The following is a 27,551-nucleotide window of genomic DNA, read 5'->3' on the forward strand; positions in this document are numbered from 1 at the left end:
CTTTCTAACAGCAGCTGCACCATCCTGGCCAGAGCCCTCATCCTGTCCTGCCTGGATTATTGTAATGCCCTTTATTTAGGTTTTAATAAATCCACCATCAGAAGAATCCAAACCCTACAAAATAATGCCCTTAGAGCGGCATTAGGCATTTCCAGAAGAGTCCACATCTCCGAGAGCAGTCGTCAGAACAACTGGCTCCGGACTAACAACAAAATCATTCTAAAAACTTTATCACTCACCCATAAATCTCCTAATAAAGTTGCCCCTATCTTCCTCTCTGAGAGATTCCACAAACAAACTTCCCTAAGACCAATCAGAATAGCGAACAGGGATCGCCTGTCTATCCCTAGATTCAAACTATCCATGATTGGAGGTAACCGTTTCCCCGTTAAAGCCGCCAAGAATGAACTCCTTGCCTCCTACACTGAGAATAGACCAATCTTACCAAAACTTTAGAACTAATACTATTTTGTGGCTGAAATCCACTGACCACTAACCACACGTTATAGAATCCTGCATGGCAACTAGCAATGCTCATCTGCTAATCGTAAATATCAGCATTATCTGCATTTGTAAGAAATGTATCTCTCCTCCTGATTAATTACCGACTACTCCCACGATGGTAACCATAACTCTGTATATATTGCCTGTAATATTTGTAAATGTCTGTGCTTATCCTGTATTATCTGTAAATACCTGGATATACCCTTTTCTATAAGTAATGCTTTGTAACTAAGGTATCTTATACCATGATTCTCTGTAACTAAGCTTTGCATCTTCTTGTAACTGCTGCACCCTGATACCCCGGGTCTGATGCGCATTATAAATAATAAAACAAACAAACAATCAAACCCTTGATGACAAAATTTGTATTCCCGCCGCCAAAACTAATACTGCTTTGGGAGTCTATCATAGATGAGGAGTATGTGGGGAGCGTTACATATATACCTTCAATGACGTCACCATTGAGACAGAGGCCCCCGAGGGACATCGAGTTGACCCCTCGACGCACAGCACCCTCTGCCACAAAAATGTTTTCCGAAGCAGCTGGCGCTGGGTATTGGAGATATCATAGATGAGCAATACGTGGGAGGAACATCCAGCCGAAAGAACATTATCAGGGATAAGTAACTTGTTCTTCATGCAGTTACCCACAATCGCACAAACCCTCTGCCATTTTGGGACATTTCCAAACACACAACCTCTTCCCCCCCCCATTTTTACATAGTACTGTTAAGAAGAAGAGACTGGGAGTAGTAAAGATTACCCATATAAAACACCTTACGACACTGAGGAAAGACTACCACCAACCACCCTCATCTTGTCCCGCTAAGGAGACCAGGCCGGATCATGCACCCAATTGTAATCGTACACACCTGACCCTTTATTGCATCTCCCACCTAAGTTAAAAGGAGGAGCACAAGACCACACTCTGAGCAAGGCTGGAGGCAAGAAGGAACGGGATTGAGAGAGCTGCTGCGAATACCAGAATGGGACAAGAGAAACCAAGAAGCTGTGAAAGCTGTTGAGAGGCTCTGAGAAAGCCAGGTGAACGTTTCGTGTTCCTAAAAAAATTAAAAAAGCAGCTGGTAACTTTGAATGCACAACGTCCTACTGGGAGTCCTTGATGAGAGGCCTGCTTCCCTTCCACTGGCATATGGAATTAGGGGAGGTTTGATGAACTACAAAGTGAAAATCTTTAAAAGAACAAGAAGCGAATGCGGCAACAGCACAACTGGTGAATTATCGCAGAAGGAAGAACAAAAGTCTGGATGTGGTGTTTAAAGTGAAACTGTATCAGGAAGGGTTGCACGTTACACAGCAACCGTGTTCAGTGGAATACTATCACAGAGCAATACAAAGTATCAAAGTGGTCATGCTGTTGAATAGCACAATCGAATGTCTCTTAAAGAAACTTATTGAATTTTTGAGAGTTACTGAGAGCGAAATTACTTTAAGGAAAGCTTGCACGCGATCGAGGGGAGCTTAGAAGTGTGAAATATTGAGTATTGAACTGTACATGTGACAAAAGGATAACAACAAATACCAGCAGACACTGGGAAATAGAAGATAACATTGCGAAAGTTAAAGTGGCCAGGTATGGAGTGAAGTTAAAAGAATACCATAACGTTTGGAAAACCTTTGATGTTGAAAGCTTGGGCAAGGGACAGCCCAGAGGAAGGGAGAAAGCAAGATTTGTTGAACACTTTAGAATTCAAAGTCAATGTTATTTCAAGGCGAAGGAAGCTTGTATCTTGTTAAGAGACATTTTTGTTAAGGGAAGCCCTGAAGTGAACTGAAGAAGTTTTGAGACTGATGGAGGGGAACGTTTAATTGAAGAATAAACAGGATTCAAGATGGCCGCCCGTAGTGGGTAGACGTACCCGCGGAGCTCCCAAGCCCTGAAGCTGGAAGAGGCCCACCATCCAGCATTGGCGGCGTTATTTGGCTCCGCAAGCAGCATCATAACCCCACCGGGGAGTCAGAGCAGCGACGGGATCCGTGCTCTGAGGAAGTTGCGGCTTCCCTGAGGCGAGTGGAGCCCGTGAGGCGACTGGAGCTGACGCAGGAGGAACCGTGCCGGACACGGAACAAACCCCCGAGGGAGCAGAGACGGGAGTGATGGTCGGACCGGAGGAGCTGGCCTGAGAGGTCTTCACATCGAGCCGGCGAAGAGGGGGTACGACGGTCGGACCGGCCTGACCTGACCCTAGGAGCCTGGAGGGAGAAGAGTACCCTGGCCCGGCTCGCTGTCACTGGGAGGAGCTTAACTGGGACGGGAGAAGCTCAGAGGATTGCTCCGGCGCCTCGTGGCCCCAGTGGGGGGAGGTCCAGGTGATCCTTCGCCGGCGCTGAGGGAGCCGGTGCGTGCTGCTGCAGGCCAGAGGCAAGGGGACAGAATTCGGCGCTAGAAGCGGCGCGGAGCGCAGTGCCTGAGCGGGGCACAAACTCGGCAGGGGAAGACTTTGCGGAGGCCCGGCCCAGGGCTGGGTCTGAGGAGGAGGCGGCAGCCTAGCGATTGTCCTTACACCCAGCTACTGTCACAGATCCGGGCACAAACTGAGGCTGGCTGTAGCGGGGATAATTAGCCTGCCCTGCTGAACAAGGAAGAAGGGCCTCCAGAGAAAAGAGGACTTTTGTCGGAGGGGAACCTGGGGAGCGGATCTGGGCGAACGCCATAAGAAGAGCAGCCCCAAGGGGGAGACGGGAGGTTACTGCAGCCACCAGATCCAGGTGTCCCAACCACCACCACCGGAGGATTGTCCAAGGGTGCGCCGCACCGCCTGGAGGGGGTCCATTTGCACAGACGTGGGACTGAGTGACTTTTCTCCCAGGACAAGGCAGAGGAGAGCGGTAATTAGGTGGCTGGAAGTGACCCGAAGGGGAGAAAGCTACAGGGAAGGCCATACCTGTTTGAGGAGTACGCAGAGTGGTCCAGGTAAAGGCGGGGCAGGAGTAGGACGGGCCGCGTTGTACGAAGCCGGATTCCACTCGGGGATGGCCATGAAGCTCAAGGGGAAAAGTGGGAAGAGCCAGGCGGCCCCGGGAGAAGCTTCAGGTACCCTTCCCTCCCTATGGTTGGGGAATGAGACGAGAGAGCCGGCTAAGTCTGCAGGGGAGAGTTTGATGAGGAGTGTCTCACCACCGGGTGAGGAGGGCACAGCTATGATGTCGCGAGAAGACCTGAAGGGGGATGCACACCCTGCAATGTAGCATGTCTAAAACATTCCAGGACCAATTTCAGCTTCTTCGAGCGGACCTCAACGCAGCTATGGGGGAAATAAAACAGGAGTTGCGGCAGCAGGGTGAGAGAACGGATCTCCTGTAGAGAGGACTACAAGAATTGGACAGGGAGGTAACGGCTAGCAATGTGGCAATTGAGAGGCTGGATGTAGCTACGCGTAACTTGGAAACCCAGGTGGAGGACATGGAAAATAGGTCCCGTCGGGTCAACATAAGAATTAAAATGCTCCCTGAAACTGTTGGGATCCATGGTCCGAGCCCGAATGAGGGAGACCAAACTGTGAATATTTTGGAAATTTGTGTATGTGAAAATGTGAGCCGAAGAAAGGAACTTTAATGTTTGTCACATCAGGCCCTCGGAAATCAGAGACGTTGAATGGCAAAGAGACTTTGGCACAGAAGGCCCTGATGCTGAGGATTTGAACTGCATCCTCGTGCCAGAGAAGCCAAAGTATGTGCTAAGTTCGAGTGTGTCACCTTGCCCCGTGCTGAAAACGTGGGCAAGGGGAGCCAGCGGGTTAAATATCCTGACATATCATTTCTTGAACACTTTTCTTTTGAAAAACATTGTTTCCTACACTATTTGTTTGTTTGTTTATTTTATTTGTATAGCGCTCCAAACCCAGAGGTAGAAGGGCGCTTAAGAAAATGGTTACATAGTTGTGATGCATGCAGATTCCAATTACAACAGTTTACAAGGTATACAGACATGTTTGAGCAATGGCGGGGTACTCCCATATTGGGAGAGACTACAGATATCAAAAAATGACAATTTACAGAATTTACATATATTTGAGCCTATGGTGGGGTTACTCATTGTTTAGGAGCCATCTGATAACATGTTTCCTGAAGATCTGGAAGGACTCGATAGTTTTAATGTGGAGTGGTAAGGTGTTCCAGAGTTGGGAGGCAAGTACTGTGAAGCTAGCTCCTCCAGCGCTTTTTAAGAGGAATCTGGGCACAGACAAGCATAGGACATTGGAGGATCTAGTGGTTCTAGTGGCGAGTTTCAAGCTGAATTTGTTGGTGAGATAAGGTGGGGCCAAGTGGTTTAAGACCTTGTATGTGAGGCAGATGGTTTTCAGGTCGATTTTTTTTGTCGGATGGAGAGCCATTTGCAGGATTTCCTGGCAGTGGAGATGTGCTCCTGTCTGGGAATGTTAAGTGCTGCGCGTAGTGCGTTATTTTGAAGTATTTGTAGTTTGTTGATTATTGATTGTTTGGCACCTAGGTACAGGCTGTTATAGTAATCCAGTTTGGATTGTATGAGGGCTCTTGCAAGGGTACGGCAGTTATTGGAAGATGGGAAGGGTCTACTGGCCCTGATGAGTTTACCGGTGTAAGCAGAAGCTGAGGCAATCATGTTAGTTTGTTTGGAAAGGTTGCAGTTGGCATCGAGGTAGAAACCAAGCTTTTTTACACTTATGGGGATGGTGTGACCATCGATAGCGATGTTGTTGTATTTGGGATTAAATTTTGCCAGGTTGCTGGGAGAGCGGTCAAGGAGAAGCTCTATTTTCTCATCGTTCAGGCAGAGGCCATGGGAGGCCATCCATGCCTGAATGATGGAGAATATCTCGTTTATCCGGATGACTCCTGTCTGGTAGTTGCCTGTGACGGTAAGGAGTATCTGGGTGTCATCTGCGTAGTTTGTATAGGTGACACCCAGATGGTCCAGTTGGTCAAATAGTGGCTTTGTAAATATGTTATACAAAGTGGGGGAGACACAGGAGCCTTGTGGGACTCCACAGGAGATGGGGATGAGGTCTGCTGCATCTGTAGATGAGAAGACCCGCATGGTTCTGTTTGCCAGAAAGGATTGTATCCGTGTGACTGCGGCAGAGGAGAAGTGAGCTGCGGTGGCTAGGTGGCTGCAGAGGATTTTATGGTTGACCAGGTCGAAGGCCGCTGAGAGGTGTAAGAGGAATAGGATAGCGGTGTTGCCTTTGTCTTTAATTTCATCAATTTGACTTTTGAGGTCAACAAGGGCAGTTTCTGTTCCGTGCTAAGGTCTGAAGCTGGATTGGCGTATTCCTAGCAGTAGGTTGGATTCTAGGTATTCCTGGATTTGGAGGTATGCAAATATGTCCAAGATTTTTAATAGGAAGGGAACTGTGGTGATGGGTCTGTAGTTGGTGGGGATGGCTGGGTCGAGGGATTGTTTTTTCAGGAGTGGAAGAACCTATGATTGTTTTAGATTACTGGGGACTGAATTGTTGAGGAATGATAGGTTGATGAGTTTCGTGATAAAAGGGGAGAGGTCTCTGGCTGCGTCCTTTATGATCTGGGCGGGACAGCTATTTCCTTTGCAGTTTGAGGGCTTTAGTGAGGAGATGATTTTCTGAACTTCTACCATAGTTACTTTCTTGAATGTGAAGCCTGATTTGGTATTGCTGGGCGTAGGTGAGCCAAGGTTGGTGACTTTATTGTTAGAAAGTTGTAGGCGTTTGTCCTCGATTTTAGTTTGGAGTCCTATGATTTTATTGTTAAGGGCGTTTTGGATACTGGTGCACCAAGGTTTGTCTTTTGACCAGGTATCCGCGGGTGGATTGGGATTTTCCAACTCTTTCAGGATTTTAAATAACTCTTTAGTGGAGGATCCAGCCTGATCAATTCTGTATGCCTCTTTTTTAGTGCAAATTATTTCATTTTTCAATAGGGAAGACATGGTCGTGAGAGATGATTTATTTTCAGTGGTAGGGTTGGTTTTCCAGGTGAGTTGTGCTTTAGCTTTCTTTTTTCTGAGTAGTTGAAGTTCTGGGGTGTACCAGGAGTTCAGGTGAGCTCTTGGTTTGACTTTGCGCAATTTCAGAGGGGCAATGGTGTCCATCGCCTTGGCCATGGAATCATTGAATGTGTCGACCAGTAAATTTAGGTCAGCATTGGATGGGAGTGCATTGAGGCTGGGTAGGATCAAGGGTATTAATGCTTCAGCAGTAATATTGCGTTTGTTCCTGGTGGGGCAGGCTGGAGCTAAGGGGCTTTTTTTTGGCATAGGTTGATTGGTGTTGACCTAGAGTAGGATGAGGTGGTGATCCGTCCAAGTCAGAGGTTGGGGGTCCTTACAGAGTGTGTTGCAGTTGTGGGTCGCTACCCAGTCGATGATTCTGCCTTTCTGGTGGGTGGGGTGGACAATGAGTTGTACGAAGCCAAGTTCTGTTAGTGCGTTGGCTAAGGATGCGGCAGGTGCATCGTTGAGGTCGCTGTAACCTAGGTTGAGGTCCCCGAGGATGATGATTTGTGCTGAGGGCATGGCGTTTTCAGCAATGAGGGATATGATGTCTTCTTCGAAGACCCCAGGAGGGCCTGGGGGTCTGTATATGAGGTGGAGAGTGATGGTACTTGTAGGGGTGGTTTGTAACTTGACAGTGAGTAGTTCGCAGGAAGTGAGTGACACTGAGGCTGCTGATCTGAAGTTTAAGGGGGATTTGTAGATGATTGCTACGCATCCTCCCCTAGAGTTGGGTCTATCGACTCTGAGGATGCTGTAATTATCCGGGATGGCTAAGGATAAGTGTGGTCCGGATGCTTCATGAAGCCAGGTTTCTGTTAAGGCTAGGAAGTCTAGGTCATTGGTGAGAATGATGTCGGCTATTTCAGTGGGGTGGGCAGCGAGGGATCTGACATTGAGTAGTGCTCCTTTTAGTGGGGGTGGCGTGGGTTTGTTGGGGGCCTTGTGTTCCTTATAGTTTTTGGAGTTGAGTTTGGCAGTGGGCTTGCTGGTTGTGTTAGGTAGTCTAGTGCCTAGTCTATTGTTGCGGGTTGTGAGATTAGGAGAGAGAGGGGGTAGATCCCGGGGGCTTGAGGCTGGAAAGAGGCTTGGTGTGGTTAGGCACAGTGTTGGGTCTGAGGTGGCTCATTGTTGTGTCGGTGGTGGCGGGGGGGGGGCCTATGTTGGTGGGTGATGTGGAGGGCAGGTGGTGGGTGGGTGGCAATGGGGGGGAGTCGTGGTAGGAAGTGTGTGGGGCATGGTATGGGGTGATGTCTAGGACAAGCGAGTTTAGCCAGGCCGTTCCTGTGGGCTATGTAGTTGTTAGCGCTACAAGGTACATTGTCCAGTATGACGCAGAAGGGGAACATGATGGGTGTTAGCCAGGTGAACATAGTGTGGCTGCGGAGGAGCGGAGGCAGAGAGCAATCCGCCACACAGTTCGAGTCCTGAGCACCAAAATGGAACAGGGTTGCAAATTAGCAGCTAAATTCAGAGTAGCACAGAGTTGCAAATTGGCACCTAAATTCAAAGTAGCACAGGGTTGCAAATTAGCACCTAAATTCAGAGTAGCACAGAGTTGCAAAATATCAGCTAAATTCAAAATATCACAGAGTTGCTAATTAGCATCTAACATTTGCAAAACAGTACAGAATGTCGGGTGAACAGTGTGGCGACATAAAGGTTGGACATAGTATTGCAATAATAGTGTAGCTCGTGTTTGAGAGGCCAATCATGCATGCTTAAGTAAAGGAGGAAATAGGCATTCCGCGGTGGGCATTAGGTAAGAGGGAAGAGGCCCGTAGGTAAGCTTGATATTAGATGCAGGTGGCAAGGCGTACTAATAGGCAGTTTACATGATACAATTAAACCCGTAGTGAGTAACAGGTGTGCGGCAGGCAATATGCAGGGCATAGCATTGGTTGAGGTGTTGCACAAAAGTTATTGGTTACAGTAGCAAGTTCGATGTGAAACAGTGCCGGCGCCTTATCAGGCGAAGTTAGATATTTGCGCACAGTGATACACGTTTGCAGATCACCGTGCATTGTATAGGCTTCATGGTAAAAATAATATTGCTGGCTTCTATTTGTATTTAGAAGTAAGGATTGGCAATAGGTTTATTATTATAGGCCTTTTTATTTTGACAAGGCTCTACTAGGACTGCGTTATTATTTGATGGTTGTAGCTTTCTCCCATGTTAGATTTAGGATCAGATAGGCGTTTAACCAACCCTATTCAAAAGTTCAATACACATCTTTAAACTGTGATCTGTGATCTGTTTTTACTATTGCCACCATGAGTTCCTTTAAACTGTGATCTGTGATCTGTTTTTACTATTGCCACCATGAGTTCCTTTCAGTTTTGGGTCTATAATAAATATAGTATTTTTGTACTACCTGTCTAAATAGAATTATTGGCCCTCATGCCGAGTTTGCCGGTCTGGAAATAAGCGTGCCGGTAAGCTCACCGGTACTTTTGTTTCCAGCCCGGCCAACTACGGGTTTGCCTGCAGGAGGTACTGTGCCTGACAGGTCTGACCCTGCCGGGCACAGCAGTCACGGCAGGCAAAGCCACCACAAAAGCACCGGCACCTTTACTTTAGCTCCGGTGCTTCTGTGTCCCCACTCCCATAGAGTCCTATGGGACTCTATGGGAATGGGGATTAATAAAATTACCAGCGACTGACTTTTAATAGCCCGGTGGCGCCAGGAAGTCAGGCGCTGGTAATGTTTTACGGGTCCAGCGGCAACCTGCTGGTAGCACCGTCAGGGTTACCGTAATGAAGCACATTGTGTCTTTCAGTGTGTAGACTCATTGATTACCTCTGACTCCCAATCCACACTTCCTTTGATTGGGTTTTGGCTAACCTTTCAGAGTTCCCTTGTTCACTATAACTAGGGTGGGCTCCTAAAATCTGTCCATCAGGCCAGATTCTAGAGATCCTTCTTAACACACAGAAACAGCAAATACTGTACCTGGTACGATAAGGATAAGGCAGCTGGTTGAGAGCTGAATGGTAGGCGAGGAGAGGTAAGAAATGCAAGAGACTACTACAAGGAGGATCAGGAGCCGGAGTGCGATCTGCAAGTTCTGGAGCAAACTGCATTGCAAGGCGTGCATGCTTGCTTCTGCAGCACATTAAGGGTTCTCAGAAGGTCTGCCATATAAGTTACTAATCAGACACCCCCCCTTGCCGGGATGGCGCGCAGCCCAGTTCAAGCCCTGACATGCTTGTACATTTTGGATCATTGTGTTTCTGCACAACACACTTTCGGTTCAGCATCACCTCTTGGTAAAATAGACTGACACGCTCCTCTAGAATGTTCTTAAAGATTCTTGGTTGTGTCAATGATGGCTAACGTTCAGGCCTTGATACAGAAAAGCAGTCCAAAGAACATCCTGATACAACCACGCTTGGCTGTTGTTGTTTGTCATCCCTTTTCAGCATCCTCAGTACAGTCCATTGGAGACTCTGATTTAAAGGGATATCCTCAGTTTCTTGTTGATAATATAGGTTCACTTTATCTTCAGGATACTGATAACGTCCTGGTGTATTAGGTAAGTCCATATAAGCCATCACTTGGCCGGCATCGAAGAGTTCCTCATGGGAATGGGAGTCCTTGTCCCCAAATTGGGAGTCTCTCTCGGTCGGGTCTCACTTGCCTCAACCTCTAGCGAGGCTGTTGCAGGGCAGGCTCACCTGCCTAGCCTCACAGGGGGGGGGGGTACCCCCTGGGGAAAATGAGTTCCTTCAATTAGTCACAGTGCACAGGTGAGTTTGAGTGTCAAGTTGAGAACTGACTAGCAGGGGTTGGGGCTCAAATTTGGGTTACTCTGCTTGAATCCAGATGAAGAAGGATCTCTCCAGCTGTCAGGTGATCCAAAACAAGGCGGTCAGGTTAGTAAAAAATTTGAAGAGGAAAGATCAAGTTACGGAAGAGAGGCTCTCTTTACACTGGCTGAGAGTAGAAGAACGGATAAAGTTCAAGGCTCTCTGCCTGGTTCATAAGTGCCTCTATGGCACAGCGCCCGCCTACCTGAAAACGAGTGTAGTACCCTATAATCCCAGGAGAAATCTACGATCAGGTGGCAAATGCCTATTGATCGTGCCCAAGTTTAAGCTGAAAACCGGGCTGGCCAGATCTTTTCATGTACTGGCTCCCAAATTGTGGAACAGCATCCCTGAACCCCTGAGGTTGGAAACTAATCACTCCACCTTTAGGAAGGTGCTCAAGACTCACCTTTTCAGATGAGAAATCGGGTGACGATGCCTCTTAGAGGCTTTCCGGTGGTTAGCAGACCCTTTAAATGTCGTATGTCACATAGTATCTGTTGCGTATGTTTAAGCGCCCTGATGCCCGTGCGCTACCGGCGCTCTACAAAAATTAAGTACATACAAATACATACATACAAACAACGAAGACCCCAAGAGAGATCACCCACAAGGTAGAAGCCAAAACACCAGTGACCGGAACACAGAATAACCTGGCAAGGGTCACGGTTCAGCCCAGGGAGCAGGAGGGTACAGCCAGCCAGCAGTAAAATAGTTTCATTACAGAGGCAAAGGCCAGATGCAATACAAGATATCCCCTGGAGGAGTTGGAAGCCGGGAAGTAGCAAGCAATTCTGATTTTCAAGCCAGGAAGACCAGGCGGTTCCCTCTATGTAGACACTTGACGGAGAAGGGTGTCAGCAGGGACTCAACAAATGCAAGCAAGGAGAAGTCCAGTAAGGACAGCAAGTCCAAGCAGCTAGGAAGACAGCAAGAATCAAAGTAAGAGCCCTCTATGATTCGATCAGAAAGGAGGCACAGGGTGTAAAGAACAAAGGAACCCGGGTCCATCCAGTATGGCAAACCATGATCTTCAGCAGCAGGCCTTTCGGCTGTCTTCAGGTAACAATAGAGGATGGATCTGAGGAATGCACGCAGTATCCAACAGATGACACATTCACTTAGAGATTAAACTAAGTTAGCCCACCAATCATACTCCATGCAGCACACAAAGGTTTATATTTAAGCCAATCAGGTTGGACCTAAAAACTGCCAAACGCACAGCCACTGGATGTAGATTTGGAAGTATGGAGGATTTTAAACCAGTCTACATCAGTTTAATTAAATCAGGATGAGAACATATTAGCAAAATATAAGCAGAATTACAATTTTGACACTACCTAGACACATTTTGCCCAAAATAAATGTCCAGGAACATGGTTTCAAATAATTCCTTCGTAACCCAGTGGCTACCTTAATGTGCAAAGACATTTAAAAACAATGGAAGCCAGCAAAAGGCTTTGGGGACCAAGAAGGTTAGAGACCTTTAACCCCAAAAAAGAAATGTTGCTGCAACAAGCCCCATCTAGATTGAGGTTTATTTTGATTGTGATAGCTACCCCACTTACATTTGTCGAGCTTGCTAATTGCTTAAAAACCAGATTCTAATAATCCAAATTTATTTAACTGATAATGCATGGCTTTCACTTATTTTTACATGTTTTTACATATGCACTGACTACTCATTGTTTGTTTAATTATTAATTAATGCATCATTTTGTCTCAAACAATGTAATCGGTTAATATACACCATATTTGATATTTAAGAAATAGCTGGCTATGATTCAAGAAGGATTTTAAGCTAAACCAGTTTGGTAACTAACTTTGGGATTCACAAACCTTTTCTCAACGTTGTACATTTCACGGTTTCTTTGACTGAAGTAAACTTACATAACGTAAATGTTAGTTGAGATCTGAAATTTAATCTCAAAACCAGCAGATTTTCCAATCCTTGTTTTTTTAACAAACGGTAGTATAACTCCAGGTAAGACATCTACTAAAGGAACCTTTTGTTTCGTGGATTGCGGTCCTCATTGTTACCCTCTGAGCATTTTGGTTTCTCAAAGAATATGTGCACATTGCATCAGAGCAAAGGTAACATCCACAGATTTCCACAATCATTACCTTTTCTCTGATATTTGTAGGGCAGCCACGTGGGCCACCTCTCGTGCTTTTTGTAAGCCTTACTCTTTAAATGCTTCTTCAAGAGAAAGTTATTGGCAACTTTGTAATTTGAATGTTGGCCTACACAGGCTGTTGCACCCTGCGTGTGCTTTTGGGATTCATAGTCTGGGATTTGGTAAGAAGATAGAAAGAGGACACCAAGGGGCTCATTACAAGTTCCCCTGTATCCCGCCGGTAATTCTGTCAGGATGACAGGGAACTACAGTACTGTCTCCGCCTCCTGATATCCCGGTGTTACTGGGAAATAGCGGGCGGTGGAGACGCCAGTAACTCCCCATCCCATGGAGTCCGACAGGTCTCCATGGGATGGGGTTGCCCAAATCACTGGCACTGTTAGTAATGGTGCAAGTGATTCAGGCATTTATCTGCTGGTAGGGGCTTGATCTACCGGCGGGTCAGGCCTGCTGGTAGATCAGAGCCCCTACCAGCAGACTTGTAGTTTGCCGGTCTAGAAAAGTGCCAGTATACGTTATTACCAGCACCTTATTTCCAAACCGGCAAACTTGTAATGATGCCCTGACTGGTGTCTTGAAACACCTCTTGTTGTATAGGCGCCTTAAAAATGTCCAATAAATAAATTAAATAATGATACATGCATCAGAATGAGGGTAATTCTTCCATTGCCTGCTGTTCCATTTGATGCCGGGGTGGTGTTGTGTAATAAAAATTGACGTTCAGCAATGTTAATGGAAGTTACCACATTGGAGGCTAGAACCAGTGCTTCTTGGGAGGAATTACACATCTGGTCAGGATGTTATCTCTAGAATGTGTGGTACGACGAGCAGGAAATTCAGTTTCCATAAGGGTGACCTGTGACATGGGGGTGTGATACTTGTTTACTAAGGGTTGTGCTTATACCCCTGACCTCTTGTTACTGCTGGGCGATATATGCTGGGTTCGTAGACAGCAGGGCAGTGGATGACTCGCATCGACGTTGCTGGTGAAATTCCAGTCAGGTTTTCAGGTAATAAAATGCAGTTTTGCCTATAGCTATGGTGTCCTGTGCAATGCCTTTAGCCAGAACCCCTTTACATTCTAATACTTAAAGTTTCACTTTTCAGATGTATAAAACCGGTTCAAGTATGTCTCCAGCCTCCCTCCCTATTTAAGATTTAGTTCTTCTTTTTGTTCATGTCGCAGGGTACCATCACCAAGGTGTTGAACAGTCCCGCCGGCCTTTATGAACTGGACGGTTGCATTTGTCTGTGCATGGCCCATCAGCTGATCCTTAACAACGGGCAGGCTCTGCGGCCTGGGGCTATTGTAGAGGTAAGATGACCAGTGCCTAATCACCTCTACTTTCCAATTTCCTGCTCAACACCCTGCATCACGCTTCCTGTAAGTTAATTGGCAAGTGTTCTCACTAGGTATTTACCTGTTCTCTCATTTCCTTACCTGATCTTCATGTCTAGCAGTTCTTGGTCTCCCTGTTATCCCGCTGCATTTTCAATCTTTTTTTTTTTTTCTTTTTTTTTGTTTAATCGTGGTTAACTATTTTTACAAACTTGGTGCATGATTTTGTTTTTGTGATGTCCGTTTTTCTCCTTTGTTAGCTGGGTGAAAGGGGCTTTGTCTTCCGGCGGTTTTGTCCTCCCTGTGTAAGTTTTGATCTGTTGCCTTTCCGTCCAGGTCCAGGCTCTGCAAGAATTTTGCTGTTGCTATTGTCAAGGATGTAGAATCCCCGCTCATCATTTGTTTCCACCAGACTTTGTCGGTTGTTGTCCGATGTTTTAGTCTGTGGGATCGAAGATGGGCTGTTCTTAAATTGTCTGTTCCTGGGCAGAACAGAAGAAGGTGATGCACTGTCTCGATGCTTTGTGTCGCTGAACAGTAGCGACAGATGTTGTTTTCGGATTGCTTTTGGAAGTACAAGACTTCGTTTGTCTTTAGGACATTCAGACGTGCTCTTAAAAAGATTGTTCGTAGATGTTTGTTCGGAGATTTCTTTAGATAGGTTCTCACCTCGTCTATTTTTTGGGTGTTAAATACCAGATATGACGAGGATGTATATTCACTTGCCTTATCTAATGTTGCAATCCAATCTTGGGTTTTCAGTCTGTCCTTGATCTTGTCCGGAATTCTTTCGATGTCCCACTCAGAGCATCCGATTTTTTTCTGCTAGTTCGAGTTGGTTTTTGTACCAGGCCATCAGCATCTGGGTCTTTTCACTTGTCATTTCTCTGTATAGAATGTCCACCATTTGCGGGCAAGGCGTTCTCAAAATTTTTTCCAAAAACAGAAAACTGTTTCTTTTGATCACATATTTCATCGATGATAAACTTAGCTCACGTCTGATGACTGCTGTTGGTGTCGAGTTCGGCAGCTTCAGTACTTTGCGCCAAAATAAGCCCTCGTGTCTGTCCCATAATGTGACTGGAAGTTGTAACATCGCCTCGGCTCCATATGTCATTGCCGGCATGGCCTTGGTTTTGAAGAAGTTTATCGCCGGAAGTAACAACAATTTGCCGTACTTTCTGTCCAGAGTCATTTTCATTCTGAATCTACCTACCTGTGCCCAACATTGCTTACAGTACTGGGGATATATGGTTGTATCTGCGTAGATCTCAGATGAGCCGTGCAGCCGCATGTAGGACACTTTTCAGGGGCACAAGGGAGGACGAAAGGAGGTCTTCGAGGAGGGCATTACCCCCATCCAAGTGGGATAGGACCATTACTTGAACGGTGGATCTAAAACTGTCCTGAGAACGGAAGGGCTTGACTATCCACAGGAGGGAGAGCTAATACCAAACTGTCTGAGGTTTCTTAGCTATGTTTGTCTTAAAGTAGAGGTGTTTGTGGATGTGGAACCTGAGGGACTTGATATTGATATTTTATTTCTATCGCGCTCATACACAAGTGTTTCAGAGCGCGACAAGGCAAGGGAGGGGAACAGGGGAGAACAAAACAGCGATCTTACTAGGCCCAGTGACATTGAGAAAGCACAAGTGTATGGGAGAGGGGGAAGGGAAAAGTGGATGGAAGGGGGAGAAGTAGAAAGTGCAAAGCAGAGAAGAAACAGATAAATAACAATAAATAAATAAAGGCAATACACTGTGGTATTGCAGCCAGCAATTTGCAAATGCTAGGGTTAAGGCAGCAGACAGGGTAGGTCTGATAAGTGCAGGAAGAAAAAGGGGGGGTTGTATGGGTACAGAGACAGACCCCAGTGCAAGGGGTGGCCCGAAGGCAGTGCGGGAGGTGGCAGGGTGAGCAGGTACAGAGGGCGGCCAGGTGCACCATGCCAAGAGAGAACAGATCAGCAGGGGAGAGGGGGAGCGAAGGCAGAAGAAAAGAGGAAGGTCTTGAGGTGCTTCCAGAACCAGAGATGTTTCTCCTCAAGTTTTAGAGTGGCAGGGAGGCTGTTCCAGAGGGAGGCCCCAACCGAAGACGGAGATCTACCGCCAGCTTGTTTCTTTGAAAAACGACTGACACTGAGAGAGTTGGAGGTAAAGGAACGAAGAGCTCGAGAGGGGAGGTATTTGCGCAGGGATAGCGTAAGGTATTCTGGACCCAGGCCCCAGAAGGCCGTGTGGACAATGCAGAGGGTTTTGAATTTAATACTTGCATTTACTGGGAGCCAATGGAGAGATTTCAGAGCAGAGAGATTTCAGAGCTGGAGAGATACGATCCCAGGGCTTGAGGCCAAGGACAAGTCTCGCAGTCCTGTTCTGGATTAGGTGCAGAGGGCGGAGAGTAGAGGCAGATAGATTTAGAAAGAGGCTATTACAATAGTCTAAGCTAGAGAGAACCAGAGCTTGGGATACCATGAGCTTCTGGGGGAAGGAGAGGAAAGGCAGAGTACCTCTGAGGAGGTGCAGAAGGAAGTTTGACTTTTTAGAGAAGGAAAGGGTGGAGTCAAAGATGACCCAGAGGTTCTTAGCCTCGCAGGTAGGGGTAGGAGGAGGGCCAATGGAGGCTGGCCAAAGAGTGAGGGGAAAGGATGGTGAAGGTGTGCCGATGAGGGGGATCTCCGTCTTGCTGGCATTCAGACAACGATCATTGGCGGCACAACAACCTTGAATGGCAGTTAGGCAATCAGAGATGAGAGAGGGAGAGTGTGCCTTTTATACTGAAGATACTAGACAAACTGGCCTACAAACAACTTCAGGCTCATGTTGAAGAACACAAGATCCTCGACACTCGACAGTCAGGATATAAGGCTCGGCATGGTATGAAACAGCCATGCTCGACCTTAAGTCCACACTGGCGAGCATTGCTGACAAGAATCAAGCTGTGCTTCTGATGCTCTTGACCTCTCTGCAGCCTTTGATCTGGTAGATCACAGCTTACTAGTGACAAGGCTCGGAGTGGATCGCCTCCTTTCTGGGCCCTCGCAAGGTTAGGGGTTGTGTATGGAGTCACCATTCCACTCCTATCTCTCAAACCTGTGGTGTCCCACAAGGCTCCTGCCTGTCGCCACTGCTTTTTAGTTTGTACATTCGCCATCTCCTGGACCTCTTAAACAAACTTGGTGTTCAGTATACCAACTATGCAGATGACACACGGGTGGTCATACCGCTTAGTGGTCAGTACAGAAATGATGTGAGGCCATCAATAACATCTATAAAGCCATCCAGGACTGGATGGCGTGTAACTCTCTAGCCTTAAACAACAATAAAACCGAACTAATGATAGTATCCTCCAAGAACACCCAGAGCAAACTAGATACTGATTAATCCAACTTCCTTATTGCAGGCAACATCATTACAGTCCAGAGGAAGGTAAAACTCTGGGAGTTGTCTTAGACGACGAATTATCCATGAAGCCGCATTTGTCTTACATCAGTTCGAGGTGCGGACTGATAAATAAGCAAATCAATTACATCCGTCCATTTCTATCAGCCGAAAACTGTGCTCTTCTATCCACAGCGTTGATAAACTCCAGACTGGACTATTGCAATAGCCTATTGTCTGGTACTACTGCCGCAAATATCCAATTCTTACAAGTGGCCCAGAACAATGCCGTGCGGACCATCTTCACTCAATCTCGTTGCTCCCATATCTCCATCTTCAGGAAGAAGCTTCATTGGCTACCAGTCAAACATCGCATTACACATAAAATGCTCCGTACAACACATAAATGCCTCTCTTTCAGCCGTCCCATCTACTTATCTGAACGCATTAACATCAAGAGCAATGGAAGAAATCTTCGTTCATCCTCTGCCACAGTCCTTGCTTCCCCCAGATTTAAGACCGCAAAATTTGGAGATAGCACGCTTGACGTTCAGGGCCCTCTACTTTGGAATGCTCTGCCTGCAGGGCTACAACAAATCTGGAGGGGATCAGGGTCTAAGAATAGTGAACCCCATTGGTAAGGAAGAGTGGGTAGCCCATATTAAGCATACGTTCTTTGATGCAAATATCCCCGCTCCAGCCACTATACAAAGCACAAACCCTTGGCCCTTGCCCTTAAGCCATAAGGCGATAAAGCAGGTTATTGTATCACTTAAGGCCTCTAAAGCCCTGGGTCCGAACGGGTTGGCAAATGTTGTACTGAAAGGCGACCCGGATAACTGGGCACATGTATTACTGACTCTTTTTTCACGTATCTGTAGGTTGGCAGTGATTCCGTCCTCATGGAGAGGGTCAGTACTTATACCAGTACATAAAAAGGGAGATCGATATGACGCTGGTAATTACCGTCTCCTCTCTATGCCCCACGTAACTAGTAACATTTTTATGACACTTGTCCTTAAGGAACTTGAAACTTGGGTTACAACGAATAACATCTTGCATTATGCAGAGACGGGATTTAGACCGGGTTCTGGGACCGCACATAACATCAGGGTCCTAGACTCTTTGATTAATAACACCTTGAGCAACAAAAATACCACCTTGTACATAATTTTTGTTGATTTCTGTAGCGCATTCGACCAAGTTAAGAGGCAGATCTTATGGGACAAATTACGAGATTTAAAGTGTCCAGGTTGGATATTACATGTATTGTCGAGCTTACATAGTAATAATAGATCTAGGGTCAGACTTAACAACGAGGGAGCGGTCACCGATCCAATTGCTATTAATATGGGAGTTAAAAAGGGCTGCACTGGTGCACCCATGTGTTATAATTTGTACATAGCCGATTTGTTACCCCGTATGGCCGCTAAAGCTAATTGCCCCCTAAAATTGGGGGATACCCCTATTATAGGCATGCTCTACGCAGACGACTTAATATTGTTTGATCTTACGTTGTCTGGAATAAAGAGCATGCTCGAGGAACTCTCCCTATATTCGAAGCAATTGGGGCTTTCCATTAATTTAAGGAAAACAAAGATACTGGCATTAGCTAAAAGTGGCCCAAGTCGTTCAGGGGTCGGGACAAACCTGGGTAGAATAAGCATTGAACATTCATACACATATTTGGGATTAGAATTTGATGCTCAACCCAATTATAATTTGATTATCACGCAAAAAAAGAGACGGGCAAAACTTCTTATATTGCAGGCATGTCAATTTGCCAAAGGAACAGCAGGGTTTAGCATTGCGGGGATCATTAGACTTTACCAACAGTGTTTTGTCCCCGCAATATTGTATGCCCTGGAGGCACTCGCCATACAAGATCTGAACTGGCTTAATATAATAGAGGGGGAGTATTGGCGTGCGGTACTGGGCATGGGCCAGGCGTGTTCAGTTCAGTACCTTAGGCTAGAACTGGGTTTAACATCATTGAAAGGTATGGCATTGCGAGCCCGAGGTGTGTTTTATCTGAAAGCTATATCCTCCCCACCGTGTAAACTGCTCAGCTTGGTTGGTGCTAACCTCAATAAAGAAAAGTCACCTCAAGGGAACAGTTATAAACAGTTAAATGAGTCTCTCTTTGCTGCTATAGACTGGTCCCACGATAAGAAGCGGTTAATGACATTTATCCACCAAAAAAAATCTTTTATACAAAAAATGAGCAGATGGGATTGGACTCAGAACTACATCCACCTGGCTACTTTGAAGGGGTATGAAGCGGTAACGCATGTAATACATAGATATAGAAAGCCTCAACAATATGTGTTATTATGTCCAGATCCTGAGGTGCGTCAATTCATGCTAAGGCTGCGGACGAACCAGCTTCAGGTGTTAGCGGTCACTGGGCCACAGTTGGGCATTCCATCAAAGGATAGGTGTTGCCGTATTTGTGAGAAGGAAGAACTACTAGACACGTCCTGACCTTGTGCCCTCGTCTGGGTCCGTTGTATATGTGCCTATTGGGAAAACTGGTAAACAATTACGAGACTATTAAGGGAGAGGCCTTCTGGGATTATTGTTTAAACTCGGACTCAATTAGGACTCAGTTGGCCCTCTACAGGGTTTGGGTTAAAGTTGAAAGCTTTTTCCAAAATCAGCCGGTTACATCGGCATTATGAGGGGGCCTCACGGAACTTGCTCCTAAATTGGAACCTTGTGGCATGGCCCCTTACGATTACAATTACAATTATGAGTATGTATATGATTACAAGTACGATGACTATGATTGATACCTGGATATGTATCGTGATCGTATTTATGTATTCATATGAAAGATATATTTTAAATAATTTTATATAATTTTTATATAAGTGTTATATTTAATGTTCTGATTGTAAGTATGTATGCGTTAAGTATGTATGTATGTATTAGTTATATGTATTTGTATGGTTTGTCTAAAGTTCAATATGAACTAATTCACAATAAATGTATTATTATTATAAATCAAAATCTACCTCCTATTTAAAAAAGCAATAAAAACCTACCTTTTTTAACATGTAGTAATCCTTATGACCCCTTTCTGATCCTGCTTGCTCTCTCTTGTTGTCCTGTCTGTCTTCGTTTTTTGTGCGCCCTGAGGCCTACAGGCATGCGGCGCGTTATAAGAATTAAAATAAATAAATAAATGGAGGCGGTGACAGAGGGCAGCCTGAAAATGAGTTGAGTGTCGTCAGCATAGCACTGGAAATTTGAGCAGAAAGTGGCAATGCAGTGGGTGAGAGTTGCCAGGTATTGGTTGAAAAGCCAGGGCAAGAGGTTAGTCCCCTGGGGAACACCACAGGTAGAGAGGAAGATAGATGAAAGGAAGGACCCAAGTTGGACCTGGGAGGGTTGATCTGAGAGGAAAGAGGTCAGCCAGGCCAGAGCCTGATCAGTGATACCCAGGTTTTCACTAAGACGGTTGAGCAGGATGGTATGGTTCACCGTATCGAAGGCAGAAGAGAGATCGAGGAGGATGAGGACAGAGGGAATGTTAGTCAAGGTTGGAGAGCAGATATTCACAGTTGTTCAGGAGAGCAGTTTTCGTGCTTCTGGCAGCTCTGAAGCCAGACTGGTGGTCGTAGAGACAGCCAACAGAATTGGAATGAAGGTTAAGCTGAGAGATGGCCAACTTTCCCAGGAGTTTTGCCCAGAAAGGGAGTAATGGAAATAGGTCGATAGTTAGCTGGACAAGAAGGATCAGCTGTGGGTTTCTTGAAGAGGATGCACAAAGGAGTGCTTCAGAGGGTAGGGGAAGGATCCCGAGGCAAAGGAGTAGTTGCAAAAATCAGCAAGGGCTGGAGCGAGGGTGTCAATGTGGTCCTTGATGGTTTTAGAGGAACAGAGATGAATCTGTTTTGATGAGGCTTTCATAGATCGGACTTGTCTAGCGACCACGTCATGGGAGAAAAGAGAAAATGATGAGAAGGATGGTCGAGGATGTCTAAAGGACGGTCAGCAAGAACAGATGGAGAGGGGAGAGGGGGGTGTGGATGGAGAGGGTGGACAGGATGTCCTGGGTTTTTTAAATGAAGTGAGAGGCAAGGGCATTGCAAAGAACCTGTGTGGCAACAGGAGGGGTAGAGACTGCAGCAGGGTTGGCCAGCTCCTTGCAGATTTTAAAGAGTTTGGCCGCGTTGTTAGATGCCGCAGGGACACGAGCTTGAATGTGGACTCTCTTCTTGGTGAGGACAGAGAGTCGTTATTGCCTTTGTAGCAGGCGACAGGCCAGTTTGTCAGAGGATGAACAGGAAGTCCTCTGAACTGCCCTATACTTACGTTTAAGTGTAGCTAGGTCAGAGTCATACCAGGAATTGCACTTTGCTTTGCACTTCAAACGGATCCTCATGACAGGGGCAAGAGGGTGTGCAGTCATAATATCGAAGAAATAAAATTTGAATTACAATAATGTCGAAAAAATGTCAAACAAAAATGTCGAATTTTTTATTTTTTTATTTACATGTTTTTTTTGGGTTCCGGTGGTAGAAAAAAATTGGTAAAACAAAAAAAATACAAAAAAGGGGTTTTGGGGGACTAACCCCCCACCCCCCATTTCGAAAAAAAGCAACCAAAAAAAGAAATTCGACATTTTCTTTTTCGACTTTATTTTTTAGACATTATGACTTTCAACATTTTTACATTCGATTTAATGACTATAAACCGGGCAAGAGCATCAAGTGTACCAGAAATTGAAGAGTAGAGCAGAGACAGGGCTGTGTCAGGATGTGAGACAGCCAAAGGTGGAGGGGGGGGAGAAAGTGGCAGCAAAAGCCTCAACTGACACATGCTTCATGGGCCAGATGTCCGAGAAGGTAGGTGGGAGTGTTGGGGTAAGCTTGGCTTGGGGCGGGGGGGAGAGGGAGAGATGAGATGAGGGGAGGATGGACAGGGAGAGGGAGTCGCAGAGGTCACGGAAGAGTTCAGAGGAGCAAGGAGAGTCTAAATGTATATTGAGGTCACCGAGGAGGAGGAGTTGAGAGGTAGAGGCCAGGAGGGAGGAGGAAAGGTCTGCCCACTCATAGCAAAATTAGGTGATTTGACCAGGAGGCCGGTAGATGGTAACCACAGTAAGAGAATGGGTAGGCGAGAGAGAAAGCCTACAGGCAAGTCATTCAAAAGAGGAGTAGGTCCGAGTGGGAATGATAGAGGCAGGAATCCACTCAGGAAAGATCAGAGCTATCCCCCCCCTGGACTGGGAGGATCTGGGTGCTGAGAGGATCTTGTAGCCATTAGGGAGGAGAGTGTCAAAGCTCGTGACAGAGCTGGCCGTGAACCATGCCTCAGTAAGACCAAGGACATCAAGGTCTAGTTCTTCAAGGAGGTGGCAGATGTCAGAGGAGTGTTTGACAGCAGAGCAAGAGTTGAGAGTGTCAATATGAAGATAGTTGCCAGCCTTAAAGACCTTCCGGGGAGGGGTACAGATCAGAGATATGCCCTGCGGAGGAGAAAGAGCCCTAGGAGGGGCAGAGGAGGAGGGGGAGGAGCGAGAAGGCAGGGTAGCCAAGGGGGGAGAGGAGGGCCAGCAGGAGATTAGAGGAAATTGAAGAGGCGAGGGAAGCGCCTATCAAAGACGAGGAGATTGGCCTGAGGGCCTTGGACCATGACAGTGCCATTTAGGTAGACATTAATGATGACTTTAGAGGAGTCGAAGGAAGTTCCCAGCGAGAGCCACCATTAACGGGAGAGGAAGAGATAGGGCAGAGCACAGAGACCATATGAGGAGTCCATAGATCTGGCGAAGGAACGACAAAGAGTATGTCGGTGAGGGTCTGTCTGGCGGAAGCATTGGAGTAGGTGTCGGCGATAGGAATCCCAGGGTTAGAGGCCAAGATATCCTTTTTTAACTTCTTCCTACCAGACTTGGTGAGAAGGGAAGGATAGTGAATGGAGAAGCAGTTTGAAAAGATAGGAGAAACAGAAAGCGACATTGGGGCGGAAGGAGAGGAAGGAGATACTGGGGGGAGCTAAGGCAGGTAGGTGTGGGACAAAAAAGAGTGGTGAGGTCACTGGGCTGGCAAGTTACAGAGAAGAAACAGTATACAAGCAAAATACAAAGACTTTAGCAATGGGCAGCAAAATTTTACTTTTTAGCACAAAGCAAAAACAGAAAGATTTGACTTTTTAGCACAAAGAAAAACAGTAAGATTTAACTTTTCAATCTTGGAATCGGATGTTAGCAAAGGGTTTTAGGAAGCACTGCACATTAGGACTTGGCGCAGGAGGTGAGCTCGGGGGTGAAGCCTTCAGGGTTCATGGTTATTAGCCAGATCTGTATGTTTAGGTGTTCAGTGTTTTGGTGAGGAGTAGGAATTCAGTCTTGGAGCGGTTGATCTTTGGGTATGCACTGGACATCCAAGACTGGATCAGCGAGAGGTAGGTTTTGAGTCGGTGGATGTTCTGGATGGAGTCGAGGTTGAGGTATAGCTGTGTGTCGTCTGTGTATTTGTGGATGCTGTGTGTGGCTAGGAGAGAACAGCAGTGGGCAGAATATAATATGGAGACCGCAAAGTCCCTTAATCTCTGAAGATGCCATTGATTGAAGTCAAGTCGCTGGAGGAGGGGATTGCATCAGACTCAGAGATAGTCTCCTCAAACTCCCAAAAGCAAAGTAATTCAGTACGTACTTCACAGCTGACCCCCATCTTCAAAGGGCTCATTGACAACTGACCCCTCATCCACACCATGGCATAAGAAGACTGCAGATGAAAAAACAAACAACGTAGTGCCTAAGGCGACTAAGGCAGCTAGCATACATGCATCACTTAAACCATCTAAAGAAGCTTCACAATAAAACATCTGCAAACAAAAAAGGTCAACTAGCCACTGAGACACACCCAAACTAGGCACCAAACGTGCTCGATCCACAAGCAGAACTCACGCTGAGCAGGTTGCCACCAGAATAAAAAAGTACCAAGCTTTTAGTATCAAAAAACAGGTCTCCAAAAAAGCGTGTGCTGCTTTGTACATCATTAAGAAAGCAGATACTGAACCCATCAAAGTTGAGGGTAGGCTTCTGTGACGAATCTGAGGATGTTGTCCCTTCTCCCCAGGACTGCTCGCATTGTTGCAGTCAGGAACCTCTAGGCCTCCTGAGTTCCTGCGAAGGGCCCAGCAGAGAGGACACACCGACACGAAGAAGCTGATGTCGGGGAAGCTGCTGCTGGCTGCAACGAGGCCCGAAAGTGACCGAAGCCTCCAGAGAAGCTGTTGGTGCTCGGGAAATGCTGGCACCTTTTAGTTGGAAGCAAATGGGAATGCGGGTTACCCAAGTGGTACAGGAGGTCCGGGGGGAAAAAGGGGCGAAGGCAGGGGCCACAGAAAGGGGTTCTGGGACCCAGGGAACCAAGTGCTAGTCTGGGACCCGCACTCATTTGAAGTCCAAAGATAAAAAACAATTCTGACTTTGCGAGTCTGGAACTTGCACCTATTCAGAGAGTCTGAAACAGAACCATAGTGACTATTGCAAGTCTGGGACAATTATGCAACGAAAAATGCATGACATCGAGGATCCAGCCCAATGCATATCACATATACAAGAAATGTGGCAGGCTTGAGACGGAGGATTCATGGGATCGAGAGATTCCTTTTATTTTGTGGTTAAGAGGGCTCCCGAAAGAAGTACAGAAGGCACTTGACAAGATAGTGGGGATAGAGACAAAGGGTTGGGCGGACAATCAGTCTATTATTAGCCACCATTTCAAACTGTTAAAAGAAAAGGAGAAGGAAACTGCGCTGCAAGCGTAAGTAGAGGAAGTGACACTAGTCCAAAAGAAGTTAGCTTAGGTCACATTGGAGGTGGCCGTGGCAGCAGTGCAGACTGAAGGCCCGGCAGAACTTGGGGTGATTCTGGCGGGCATGCCTGCAGCACCCGGGAGGGGAGGAGAGAATGAGTGTACAGGTGGGTACCAACCTCACTATCAAGGGGTGTTACCAGGAGGGTTTCAATGGGTAAGAGGGGGATTTCCGGGTGCCTGGGGAGTGAGAGCAGGGTCAGTGTTGGACTTGCAGATTGTTAGGCAGAAACCTGTGCAGTTCCCTCTGGGACCACTGCAAAAGATTTAAGGCTGCAGGTGTTTGGCAGTAAACCCACTTGGTAGCAGTCTGTACCACACAGATTCACTTGGTAGCTGTGGCTGAGCAGACATACTTCCCTCAAGAAGAGTTAGGCAGTATACAGAGTATTCACAATAGGTCAAAAGAACACAGTAGAACAAGCAAACACTGACCAGAGCTTGGTGTAAAAGAGATATAATTATTTATTTAAAACCACATCTAATAAAACACACAGGCACTAATATTAAGCAGTTAAAAAACATGGTCACTAAATGGTATACACTCCCTTAAAAGAATATTAGACAAGTCTTAAGTAAAGCCCCACTTATTTTCAGACAATGGTGAGCGCTTAACGCAGATGGCACTCTAATAATTCGTTTAAAAAGGGAGAGAAAGGCAGAGTATAAATTGAAACAGATCCCAACACTTTCACAAGAACACAGCAAGAGAGGGAGGCAGAATCAAACCGTAAAGTTAGAGTTCAGAAAGCCGGATCCACTTTAAGAGGATCAGAACGAAATGTGTCCAAGGTCACACGGTTGAAAAGTGCACAAAAGTCTCGAAGAGGTTTAGAAGGAGTTGGACCAAAAGAAAGGGACCAGTTTAGATGGTCAAGGCGGCCAGCCCATTCCAGAAGGTTAAGGGATTATTATTACCTTGTAGCAATCTTTAGAAAGGGATGCCTGGCGGACACGGTATCTTAAAGTGGTGAGAATACTCCATCGGGGGCAGTTGTTCCTGGCAGCGGATGCAAGTCAGTGCTTCGTCCGGGGGAAGAGAGGATCTCGTCGGGGAGGAAGACAGGAGTCCGTTGCACTGCCAGGGAAGAAACCAGCCGCGGAGTTCTCAGTTAAAAGGAGCGGTCCTTTTATTTGCGGTCCAGAGATAAGTGGCTATCCAGTTGCCGGGGTGCTTGGCACGGGCAATTCGACCACAAGACGTCCTGGGATGCGAGGAAAAGAATGTAAACTGGTTGTGCCCACCAGTCAGGGGAAGAAGACTCTCCAGCAGGGAGATCTTCTCTGTCGTCAGGAAGTGGCGAGTCGGTTCCGCAGGGCTCCACCGGTGGTGTCGTCGTAGCAGGTCGGCTCAGCTTCTCCCTTGTCGGATTCTCAGGTCCTGTGGCAACTTATAAAGTTCCAGTCCCCAAAGCTCTGCTTTTTTGCAGCACACCCCCATTCACTCAGCCCAGCTGTCAATCAAACATGCTAAGTGGTGAGCTGGCCGGCTCATCACTTGGGCCAATCACACAAGAGTGCGACTTGAGTTACCAAGGTAACTCAGTCCAGGGTGCCTAAACCCCCTCCCACACCCCCTGTGGTACCCAGACAGAGTGGCACCACTTTTGGAGGCTTCTGTGGAGAAGCCCACCAAAAGTGGAACAAAGGGCTCGACTTGGGTTGGAGTCACAGAAGAGAACACAAACGCCATTTAAGAACCGAGTCCTGGCAAAAAATAGCAACCGGCGAATTAATATTAATTAAATAAACCGGCGGCATGTTCGGGGCTATGAGAATTAAATAATTAAAGTTGGTAGCCTCGAACAATGGGAAAATCCCATAGGAATATATTTGCGGTCGAATATTACAATTAGTATCCACTGCCACCAGCCAAAACTCGATCAGGGGGGACGGAGACATGCCCCCTCGACTAACAGACCCCGGGGCAATCGAATTGCCCCGACCAGTACGTCCACAATATGATGGTTTGTACTGGTTTCTGTTCATAATTTGGGACTATTAAAGCCAATGGTGACTTTACATGCCCTGGGAGACAGTAGTCAGTCCCAGGGTATGGAGTCTATGGTGGGGTGTCACTATGACGCCCCTGTGTCACTGCACGGAGGGTGCTGTGTAACACACATAGTAAAAACACATGAGACCCCATGGAGTAAAGGATCCCATAGCCCATAAAACACATTAACAGTCAAAGGAACACCATAAATCATGTCCAAGAATGGGAGAAAAAGAGTCTCACTTTTGGCAGGAGAAAAAAACAAACTCCAGAAATCCAGCAAAGCTGCTGGGGGACTCACTAGGTTAGGAAATTCAGCCTAAACAGAGAATTCTCCCTAACACAGATGCATGGGTCATTTTTCAAGGCAGCGTGGACCCCAACACATGCTGTTCGCACACTTCGCCGGACCTCCTAGAGCCTCCCCCACCACCACGAGGATCGGGGTACATGGCAGCTTCAGGATCAGCAGGTGGGCCTGCGAGGAGCGGGTCGCCACTCCATACTTTTAAAGGTACGTTTTCTGTCTGATGCTGCGAGATTCCATGCGTTAGATCTGCAGCTGTGGGGGTAGCTGTGA

The 27,551-nt window shown here is 46.6% G+C and overlaps 1 protein-coding gene across 1 annotated transcript in view; it reads left to right on the top strand.

Moving 5' to 3' along the window:
* The window catches only part of CTC1 (CST telomere replication complex component 1), a 1,003,059-nt gene that overhangs the window by 273,936 nt on the left and 701,572 nt on the right, over positions 1–27,551 (top strand). Inside the window, exon 7 of the mRNA XM_069646446.1 lies at positions 13,611–13,739. Within this exon, the coding sequence (XP_069502547.1) occupies positions 13,611–13,739 (129 nt within the window). The remainder of the gene's footprint in view (positions 1–13,610; positions 13,740–27,551) is intronic.

Source organism: Ambystoma mexicanum, chromosome 1p (assembly GCF_040938575.1).
Source record: "Ambystoma mexicanum isolate Mex_15411 chromosome 1p, UKY_AmexF1_1, whole genome shotgun sequence".
In the NCBI taxonomy this organism is placed as follows: domain Eukaryota; kingdom Metazoa; phylum Chordata; class Amphibia; order Caudata; family Ambystomatidae; genus Ambystoma; species Ambystoma mexicanum.